This window comes from Carya illinoinensis, chromosome 10 (genome assembly GCF_018687715.1).
Source record: "Carya illinoinensis cultivar Pawnee chromosome 10, C.illinoinensisPawnee_v1, whole genome shotgun sequence".
NCBI lineage: Eukaryota > Viridiplantae > Streptophyta > Magnoliopsida > Fagales > Juglandaceae > Carya > Carya illinoinensis.
The window spans coordinates 32597982-32609928 of record NC_056761.1 but is presented as its reverse complement, the minus strand read 5'-3'; the positions used below and the strand labels follow the sequence as shown (position 1 = coordinate 32609928).

Sequence of the window (11947 nt, the reverse complement as noted above, 5' to 3'; positions counted from 1 at the left end):
TTACAAACACAGCGGCGCGTGAGGGACACGCATCACCCTGGAAATATGACGGTCGGTCAAATCTAAAATAACTGATGGCCCTGGATCTAGAAAAACTGTGCGCGGCGACAAAATAACACCCCTAGCGGAGGCGTGTGGGATTCACACGCTAACTTTGAATCACATGTGTAGGTCACCTACAACTTCATTCAGTGAAATTATCCACCCATTAGAATGATCGGCATGTGATCTCTGGACGCTGGAGAGCAATAGATCAGTCTTGCTCCATGCTTAGCCGTGAAAAACAACAAAAAAGAAAAAATAAGAAAAAAACTAGAAAGAAGAGAGGAGGGATGAGGGAAGGAGGATCCTCCTCCTGTCAGTCTTGTGGAGTATCTCTTTTGTATTGATTTCTAGAGAAAAGGAAGAGCCCCTCTTCTCTCTCTCTCTCTCTCTAAACTAGGGCAGGCTACTCATTGAGAGGGAATAGGAAGTGAATCGAAAGTTCCTTTTTTCGGAATCTTGTGTTTTGGGTAGGGTCAGAACATTCTGACAATTGAAAATTGTGGTCCCACGATGGGCTGCCTTTATACCCAACATTATCAATGAAAGAATAATACAAATTTATAAGCTTCATTTCCATGAGAATATTATTATATCCTTCGATTATTCGATGTTGAAACGCATACGAACCAACCTTTCGCAATGATCAAAGAGATTATAGCCACCCTTATATATTCAAGATGATATGTATTATATATTCAAGAAATACTCACAATAAAAGATTTTAAAGAAATTATCTCTATATAAATTATAAATAAATATCTTTTGAGTATCAACAACATACACATTCATTGATTAATCCCTAGAATCAGCTTTGTATGTTGGCTCAATATAACCTTAGTTAATCATGATTGGCCTATTCATGTTGCACTACCTCAAGACCAAGTGTAGCTAGCCCATCACATGTGCACACTGCCCGCATACCATAGAGGTTGGTACCAACCTTCAGCTAAGGGATAGACCGAGTTCATAAAAGTATTTCACGTCCAATTTCATATTTTTTCCTAGTAAAGAATTGACTTTTCCACATGATAATATGTTTCTAAAATCATACCATTTCTACAAAGTTAGTATATTTGCTGGCCCATATAAATTGTACAAATAATACTTCCAAATGGCTCAAAATATGAATTTCTTGTAATTTTTTACAAAAGATAAAATGTAGCGCCCCTTTCAAGAGCCTGGTGAGGTTCCGTAGTGTCAAGGATGCTAGCCGATCTACAACACCTCAATGTTGGTATCTGATCTAGGCATAAAATCATAGATTGAATATGAATAAGTCGCAGTGGAATAAGTAAAGGTTTAGCAAGACATTAAATGCTAATTATACTAGATGTCTAAAACGATGAAAAATTCACCCATTAATAATAATAATATACACATGTCATTGTCACTTCTCAAATAATGTTATACAACACCAATTATTCATCAGTCTCATCCATTTACATTGTACTGAACATGATTTGTCGCCTGACTAAGTAGTATATTTTCACAAGTAAGGATAACTAATAGAAGAGATAGGCCTCCATTTTTATCACTCAGGCAGGGGTTGTCCTTTCTTCTTGGTATCTCCTATTAGACTATATTAACATCAAGGCCTACGGCTCTTATGAATGAAACTATAGGTAGGTTAAATATTTATGACAATACCATTAGTGAAAGATAATGCAAGTGAATATACATGCATTGTTTCATGTAAATGATAAGTGAACACATATGTTTTATGCATAGCAAGGAATTACCCTCTGGACAAAAACACATGTATTCATAGTTATGGTGAGGAAACACCTTTTGAGTAAAACACAAGTAAGCATGGCAAGGAATCACCATCCGAGCAACCTCAAGTATACGTAACAATTACCAAGGCGAGGAACCATCATCTTATCAAAGCACATAAAACTCATGTGTAAATGCCAAGCAAGGAATCACTCCACTATTCGACACAAAGAATCGTTCTATCTAGTCAACGTACAAGCTAATTCACTAGTTTCAAATCATCTGATAAGGGAAATCTCTCAACCCGATCAACACACCCGAAGACAACACACACACGATCAACCCCGAAAAGCACTATACCCGGTCAACTAACTCAAAGACATCACACATGATACGTCCAAAGAATCTCTCTACCCGTCTATCAAGTGATGCCAATACGAAAATGTCTGTATTGCAGGATAAGACTCACGCACCCGTAAATCACAATTACCACTAATTCATACCATTCAAACTCATCATCTAAACCTTTCTCCATAGTGTTGCTCATCCTACTCTTTGGACTAATTGCATTTTGCCTTACTGCTACCTCGTCATCCATAGCACCTTGCTCATGGGAAGGAGTCTCTTCCATTTCTTCGGCACAGTCCTCACATAAAATTTGTTGGAACATTTTTTTTAGCTAGTATAAGATTTGTACAAACTATTTTTTTAATAGCCTTTATTACCTTTTGCATTATTGAGTCTTGTGTGTTGTGTTTATCTTGTCTTATCAAAACTTTATCGGGCTTTTATTTACATTGAACACATGCTAGATTATGTTGTTAACATAGACCATGAAGAATACAAAAGATATTGAATTCAAAGGATCAACTAGGAAATTCTTATCCAACGTTTAAATTTTCCCATCATTTTGGCACTATCATTATAAAATACTTCCTCCATCAATATTCCATCAAACTTTTCTAATGGCAAGTTTGGTATGTGGCTTTTAAATCACATCATAACCAATAAACGTCACATGACACTTGTTTGTGTTTGAAATAAGTCTAGCATCACATCAAAATATAAACAACAAATGATAATAATAATAAACACAAGCAATTAGCAAAAAGTTTAGATGATGTATTCAATTGGGAAATAACCCAAAGCAATCAATACATCTTTTATGCAAAATAATCTGGAATAATGAGATTAGGGCACCGTTTGGATTCGGAAAGTATTCAATCTCATCTCATCTCATAATTATAACTTTTCTACATTCTCACAGAAAATATAATTAGTTCAACTTTTTCAAATCTCAATTCAACTTTTTTAAATTTTAAAATAATAATAATATTAAAAAATAATATTCTAACAATATATTATTTAACTTTATCTTACATATAAAACCATCTCATTTTATTTCATTTTATCTAAACCAGTCCTAGATTTCATACAAAGGATGGAATATTACTGATGATATCTATTCTATGCAAAAGTTACAACTAGCTTGAAGAAGCAAAAATCTAGATGCATATAAAGCAGCAGACAAATTCATTAAGGTCCCAGTCAGGCTGCCTCCCATGGGCATGGTTAAAGATGAATAATTAAGGTGGTCCAGTCAAATGATAAAAGGGTTTGCTTTAAGCTCCTGTTTGATAGTATTTACTATTGGAAGCAAGGTAGGTGGATGTATTGATAGTGTTAATTCAAATAAAGTGGTGGAGTGCTGAGCCATTTCTTTGAGTGCAATGCATGCAAGCAGATTTTTTGGGAACTCATATTGTTGATGATCACAACTGTTTCCAAATTCATAGCCATGTATACTAATTAATTAGATATCATATCATACTAATCGTGAAGATCACCAGTTCTAGCATCAAAAGAAAATAATATTCCTGAAAAAACAGGAAATTATTATATTTTTGTACTTAGATTTATCGAATCAGAAATGCTAAACCAGCCACCGAAGTCGGGTCCCAATAGTGTCTCAATGTAATTTTTTATTTATTTACTAATTAAGGAAGTGTTTTTTAATGATATTGTGAATTTTTTTAAAAACTTTATTTAAAGATGTTAAAAAAATGCTTGCAAAAAAAAGTAAAAAAAAAAAAAAATACACTTAGCAGAACTCAAATTTGGATCTCGACTCGACGGTGGCTGTAGAGCCACTCTTATCAAATTTGACACATTACGTCCTCTACTAATTATCATTGACAGTCAAATAGCACCTTCATGAAGTTTTGACAGTTTTTGTCATTTTGATTCTCATAGTTTAAGGATGTAGATGTTTGGGTAAGAGTATTTTTCTTCTAAAGTAGAATAGTTTTTTATCTAGGATATAACTTTTCCTCAAATTCTTTCCAAACATACAAAACTCCTTAATTTAATATCTTTTATTATTTTTAAATAAATAATAATTTATTATTATTATTATTTTTATTATTTTTAAATAAATAATTTAAATAATAAATATTTGAAAAATTACATAAATTCATTACTTAAAAATCTTTTTATACTCGTACCCACGTTTACACAAAAATCTATAAAATTGTCATCTATTCTCCACTTCATCAACTATTCATCACCAAATAGTAGTTATTAGTGTAAAGCGTAAAGCATATGGTAAGAGACATTCTGTCTTCAATCTTTTTCAATCTTAAAAAAAATAAAAAATAAAAAAGAGTAGATTTATTGTGGTGAAAAAGATAAGAAAATTGTTACAGCGATAAATAGGTTCATAAAAGTAAATTAAAAATCTTATATCATTTCATATAATACGTTAGATCTACTTTATAATAAAAATAGATTTATAATATAATATACCACATCAAATCATATTATTTTGTAGATTTATTTTTATGAAATCTTTTTATAACTTCTATTGATGATATCTACACAATGTTTTTTACAATATATTTCAAAACTATGTTTTTAAAATGAAGATATTTTTATAAACTGATGTTACTTTTATAAGATATTTTACAAAAATATCATTCACTTTAAAATATAATTATAGAAAATATTGTGAAAAGTATTTTGTATTTATTATTTTTCACTTCAAATAAAAAAAAATAAAATAAAAAACAACAACAACGAGGGGATTCAATAGAATACATAAACGATACCTCAGAAATTATAATATTATTATTATGAAAATTAAATAATAAGGACAACGTCCTATATACTTACTACATAGGCCAAGAGAGACACGTGATTAAAGAAAACATAGAAGAATGAAAACAGCTCAGGATTCAGGAACATCACGTGACAAAGAAATAAACAGAATACAGACATTTTTTAGGTTAGTACGTACGTGCCTTGTCTTTTTCAATTTTCAATTTTCAAATTTCAAATTTCAAATTTATTCATGTGTATTAATAATTGCCAGGCTTATGTCTCTTTTTGACCTTATATTGCAAATAATTAAAAAATAAAATGATATCCACCATCATTTTAATTAACATTTATTTATATATTTTATGGTTTGATGATAAATAATAAATCATAAATAATTTTTAATTATTTAATATTATATTAAAAAATAATTAAAATATCACTACAAAAAGAATGATACATAGAGAGAGCCTAGAGGGAACGCAAATGTTTCTAAAAGGGATATCTTTCTCATATGAGCACTTCTACTGTCACCGAAGAAGGGTTTCGAGAAAGTGTCTCGAGATGTGCATTTCATTTTTTTATTTTTTTTATTTTTTTATGTATTTTTTTAATCATCATAAATAATTTAAAAATAAAAAATACAACATTATTAAGAAAATTTCCTTAATCATTAAATTAAAAAAAAAAAAAAAAAGCTTTCACCTAACATTCTGTAGACTTAGCATTTTTCATCTCAGATATCATTTTTATTGAACTTTAACTAAATTTAGCTAACAAGACACTTAAAATACCCTACATAGAATGAGACATATCTATATAAATTTAGACATTAACTATAGCAACTCACCAAATATATGGATATACGGTAACTTAGCCAAACACTATAATATTAATCATAGTTTATGTATTTATCTCATAAAAATTAAAGATTTATAAAAATTTCTATTTCAAAAAGTGAATGCATTTAGTTTGATGTATAAGTTCTTGTTTGGTTATCTAGATTCAGTAAGAAGAGATAAAAGTTAAAAATTGAATAAAATATTATTATTTTTATATTAGATTTTTAAAATTTTAAATTAATTTTTATATTTTATTTGAAAGTTTTAAAAAATTATAATAATTAAATAATATAAAATAAGTCAATAAATGTGTCGATACAGAGTTGTGCAGTGTACTTTGTGGAGGGTACTTGTAGCAGTTAGCAACCCCACAAGGACTGTACATCCATTCCAATGAGATAGATGGATAAAATGCGTGGGATTGCAACGGTGATCATGTGCTTTATCCATTAATGGATTTTGAGAGGCATGCAGAGAGCCCTAACGTACTTATAATTAATGGACTGTTCAACTACGAGAGCCATAAGGTGTAATAAATGGAAGAAATGGAATGAGTGACGTTTGTATAATTTATCTAAGATTATATATAATTGTAAAGTGCATAAGTATTGTATAGTTATTTTAAAAAAGAGTGGAGTTTAATATTAAATTATTAATTTAATTTTATGTGAATTATATGTATATATATTTAAAAATAATAACACGACGCTTGCATATTCATGACTGCAACTATTATATCTCTTATTTAAATTTCGTGACTCGATTATGTACATTCAAAAAAAGTTAGCAGCAAAATACTATTTGAAAAATTTATAAGTAACATAATGTGGGTATATTTTCTTCATTTTTAATCTGGATTTTTTTTCCACGAATAATTATATAACTTATTTTATATATTAACTCGAAGTCTTAAAATTTGAAAACTCAACATTATTGGATAATGTTTTAGAATTTATAAATCTCACACATTCTCTTTAAATAATAGTGGGATCTATTGTTAAAAAAATAATTTTTTTATATAAATATCGTATTTATCTAATTTATTTAAAAGGAATACGTAGGTCAGGTACCTTCTAAGACTAAAGAGATCATTTATCTTTATCTGTTTATCTCTTTTTCGCTTTAAATCCTCTAAAATTCAAACAAAAACCTTAAAGAATCCGAAGTGTTTAGTTATGGAATTACGGCAGTAAGAAAATAATTGACAGTTACCACCAATAACAGTGAATGCTTTGGGCGGGGGGTATTAACTCCCCCAGATATCCAAGAAAGAGTTCAAGCTGTCTGACCTTTGTGTTGACATTGATGGTTTTTGGTTCTTGCACAAGCATACATTCTCCACCTACACAATTCTAAGTAGCTTTGGCCTTCGTTCTCAAATCTGAAGTGGTTTTGTCTGGGGGGGAGAGGCGGGAGGCTGGTGATGGTTGTATACCAAAGATCAAGAAAATGATGACTGGGAGCTCGGACGAAAGAAAATGGAGGTCGGTTCTTCTTCTTCTCCTTCTTCCTCTCTCTCTCTCTCTCTCTCTCTCTCTCTCTCTCTCTCTCAAACAGCATTTTTCTTCACTCTGTATAATGGATTTTCTCTCAGTGACAAAAAAATGGAAGGGGGCGATGGTTCGAGAACGATGGAGTCCCTAAGAGGGAGATTGCTTGCAGAGAGACAAGCTTCAAGGGTTGCTGAAGAAAATGCGGCTCTCCTGGGCAAGAAGGTATGCCCTTTTCCTTAACTTTCCTGTAATAAGGTTTTGATCTGCTGTTCTTTCCACCTGACTGGTAAAATTTCGAGTTGGTGTAGATATTCTCCCTCATTTTAAAAAAAAAATTTGAAATTTTTTTGTCTGACATCCTCTCTCTAATTTATTCTCTAATGTGACTGAGATGTACAGTTGAAAGAGCTAGAGAATCAACTTAAACAAGAGTCCAAACTGAGAAACAAAGCTGAAAAAAAGCTCCAAGTTTTGATGAAGAAACTTGAATCCTCGAACATTTCCACCATATCTGTGGAATCAGAGCAGTCCAGCTCGTCAGAAAAGGGTGAAATGTCTTGTACATCATCCACTATTACCTCAGATTCCAAAAACCAGGAAGAAGATGAATCCAAGTCCCAATTCACAAGCCCAGAAATCTCAGAAGACCAGGAGCACAATGCATCGGAAACTTCTACATCCACTAAAATTCCTTCAAGGCCTTCCACTGAAAAAGATTCTGGGTCTCTGGGTACTGCTAATTCCAAATCTAACTCCAATCTCAATGATCCTTCCCAGCACAGATTCAGCGATAAGTTGAATACCAGCTCTGAAGACCCAAACACTGATAATCATAGGTACTGAATTCCAATCTGCAACGTTCTTTTCAAAGTCAAACTTGGGCTTGTAATCAATGAAATTTTTAAACCTTTCTGCTAATCATATATAAGTGGTTATTTGTTTCAGTTGTTCAAGCTTAAAATCTTCGATAGTAGATAATGAGAGTGATGAAGGGGACAAAGTTGGTAACTCATTGGCATTAGTTACGGTGAGTTTTCCGGCGACATCAAAGACCGTTGAGATGAAGCCAAACACTGATAATCATAGGTACTGAATTCCAATCTGCAACGTTCTTGCAAAGTTAATCTTGGTTTTATAATCACTGAAATTGTTAAACCTTTCTGCTAATCATATATAAGTGGTGACTTGTTTCAGTTGTTCAAGCTTAAAATCTTCGATAGCAGATAATGAGAGTGATCAAGGGGACAAAGTTGATAACTCACTGGCATTAGTTACGGTGAGTTTTCCGGCGACATCAAAGACCGTTGAGATGAAGCCACTACATGAAAGTGTTAGTGAAGTTCTTGATGCTCTAAGGCATGCCAGGGAAAAACTTCAAAGCTCAATGCAGAGAAGACATGTGATTCAAGCTGGCCCAGCTTACACTCACATCTGCAAGTAGTAATTATGTCAATTTCCTTTCATATAATAATACTACAGAAAGAAAGAGACAAGTCAGTAAGATATAGTCATTTGTGTTACTTTTGCATTGAAACAAACAGAGGTGGAGAGCAGGGAAATTTGTAACATTGCCTGCAATATATTTTTTTGGTGCCGTGTTCACGTGATATCGTCTATCAATCTTTGAATTTATTAACACGAGAAAATATAGTTTATATTATAATTAAGAGATTATAATCACATAAACTGGTATAATTTTATGTGATCCGTCATATCCGTTTTATAAAAATAATAATTTTACAATCTAATAAATTATATTAAATCACGTTAATTTATATAATAATTTTTATGTAATGATTACGTGGTGAGAGTATTTGACAAGAAGTATTAACTGAATCCAAATATTGCATTAATCTGAGTGCAATGTTAATAAAGTTATTCTGATTGTACTTAAACGTCAAAATAAGCAATAACAAGTAGGAATTTCTGTCTATATCTGCTCATGGACATGGGTCCCAACTCTTGGATTTTATTTTTGTGACTTTACTCATGGTCATTTGATACTTGTGACTTGAATTTAGGGGATTTGATTCTTGGGCTTTAAGTGGTCGGTTCAGGAGAATTACAAAATTACCCTTCTAGTTTGATCAATTAAACCATTAGGAAGACCTAACCTAGGCAGTTTTATGGCTGGCCAAATGAGGACAAGATCCAGCTTTTATTTGTGAACATATATTATATTATGAAGTACTATCAAAATGCGGATGGCGTGGTATTCTCACTCTTATCAATTTATGTCATGGAATTAAAATGGCTTATGTAAGTATTAATCTTTATAACATTCTGTAATAGAATGGGAGTAGGGCTTCCGAATTCTAATAACACCTAATATTTATATTGTTAACTGAGCCTCATTTTGACTGATAATCAAGAAAGAATCATTGATTAGGTTTTAAAACGTCTCATAACGTTCACTAAGTTTTCTCACGAGATTTGAACATGTCAAAAAGCAAGGATGCCTAACCTCAGGCATATTCCTTTAGCCTGCTATGCCTATGCAGTTTTGTCTAGGAGTGTACAAGAACCAACGAACCCAGCCGTCTTTGAAGGGAACCATTTGCTGGAGCTAGGAACCTATCGTAACCAATGGAAAACTGGTCGATCGGCAGTAGGAAATATAAGAAATTGACGGTGGATGGTTCGGTGCCAGTCTCAACAAAATTCAAACCACCAAACTAGTTGATATAATATATATATATTCATATATATACATAGATAAAACAATATTATTTCACTTTAAATAATTTAAATGAGGTTGTTTTACGTCAAAGGTATAGAAAAAAATATATAAGTGAAACGACGTCATTTGGTGTATTAAACCAAACAAAGTCATTTAGCTCTAGGGTTTAATAACCCCTCTCCTCCCCTCCCTCTTCTTCATCCCAATGGATCTCTTTCTTTCTTCTCTTCTCTCTCACCCCGCAACGCCGTGTTGCAACCCTCCCCTCTTCTTCTCCTTCACGCCGCTTAGATTTTGTCCTGGCCCTTATCTCTCCGAGATCTCTCATCAGACTCATTCTCGGTTTGTTCCTCACAATCGCACATCTCCGAGATCTCTCTCTAAAACGTCTCTCTGAGGCCGAGTTCTTTGTCGTTCAACTTCATGCCAAGCTCTCTTGTTCTCCTCTCATCTCTCCTGTTCACCTCTCATCCTGAATTTTTGTTATGAATTTGTGATTTTGTTGTAAATTTTTTAATTTGTCGTACAGTTTGGTTGATTTGGTTTGAATTTATGATGTGAATTTGAGGATGAGTTAACAACCAACAGATTGGCTATAGAATCGATAGGTACCGACTGTAAGAAACCACCGGTTCTCTATGTCCTTGCTGGCCGGTTTTGGTTGGCACCATCCCCTTAAAAAATTATCAGTGCGGTTTCAATTTATGTCCGAAACCGCACCTAATATCCGTTTTCGACCCTAGTTTTGTCTTTGATTGGATTTAATTACAACCCAACATAGCATATGATCTTCTGACAAATTCTTTTTGGCCTTAAAAACTCTATCTGAGAGTTTGCTCTCTACTTTATATGATAAAAGAGAATTCCACGTTGCACGAAGAAAGACAGTGGCAGGTCGTTGTGGTTTCCAGGTGCATATATATTTCGTTAAAAGAAAGCAAGACTAAACTGAAACTTTTTCACGAGAGGGGCCTCACACATTTTATAGCTTGGTCCAGCAATTCAACTGGCTTTTATGAACAAGATAGAAATAAAATAAAAATAATAAACGTACCTTTGCCGGTGGGATTAGGGTACTGGCGTCCAGCCTATCTTTAAAGATTTGATTCCAAGAAATCTGTATATAGTTGCTGCAATAGTCTAATGGTACGGTTCTTATAATGAATTCTTGAATATTGGCTTCAGTCCCTTTTCGTTAAATAAGATAAAAGTTAAAATTTAAATAAAATATTATTTAAATATAATTTTTTTATATTATTTTAATTTTAAGTTATAAAAAATTTAAATTTTTTATTATATTTTATATAAAAATTTAATAAAATTGTAATGATTATATAAGATAGTTTGAATTGTGTAGCTAAACCAAATAAGCAGCATTATGATTGGATTACCCACACATTAGCCAAAACTTAACTTTTAATTTTGACTTTTGAGATGGCTCATCCAATGCTAATGTTTTAGTAATTGGAATACCATCTTTGCTAGGAGCATAGAATTTGTATGATTAGGCCTGGTTTAGATACAAGAAATATTTCATTTTATTTCATCTCATCATATCATTACAACATTCTTAAATTTTCAGATAAAATATAATAAAAAATTCAACATTTTTAAATTGTAAGAGAATAAGAATATTAAAAACTAATATTATAATAATATTTTATTTAAATTTTAATTTTCATCTAAACTCACTATCTAAACGGCACCTAACTAAATATATTGATATTACATGGTCAACAATGTAATTGGAGGACATCTATGGCTCTCTAACCACTCAAGTACCACACACCCCCTGCTATTAGAACCGTCGTCCTTGTCTCTACCACCTCCAACCATATGCAGCCTTAATCCTCCTGTGTGTAGCCTCCATGCGCCCCAATTGACGGGCATGGACGACACTTGTTTCCATGAGACTCTAGTTATTTGTCATTGCTTTCTTTTCTAAGGGATATGGAGAATAAAGGTGTGGGTACCTTTACTGAATTCTCTGAAGTAGTTAACTCCAATGCTTGCAGTCTCCTTATGTGCTTACTTATTAAAAAGCCTTGTACGAGAATTTATCCTTTGCTTTGTCGATG

General features: G+C 32.3%; 1 protein-coding gene across 1 annotated transcript; it reads left to right on the top strand.

The window, feature by feature from the left end:
* The first annotated feature begins 6902 nt into the window (after nt 1-6902).
* LOC122278759 lies at nt 6903-8796 on the top strand. The gene is made up of 5 exons (XM_043088951.1): nt 6903-7180; nt 7291-7411; nt 7589-8025; nt 8135-8275; nt 8384-8796. Exons 1-5 carry the CDS (start codon nt 7146-7148, stop codon nt 8628-8630), a joined length of 981 nt encoding a protein of 326 aa, XP_042944885.1. The 5' UTR covers nt 6903-7145; the 3' UTR covers nt 8631-8796.
* Nucleotides 8797-11947: the final 3151 nt, after the last annotated feature.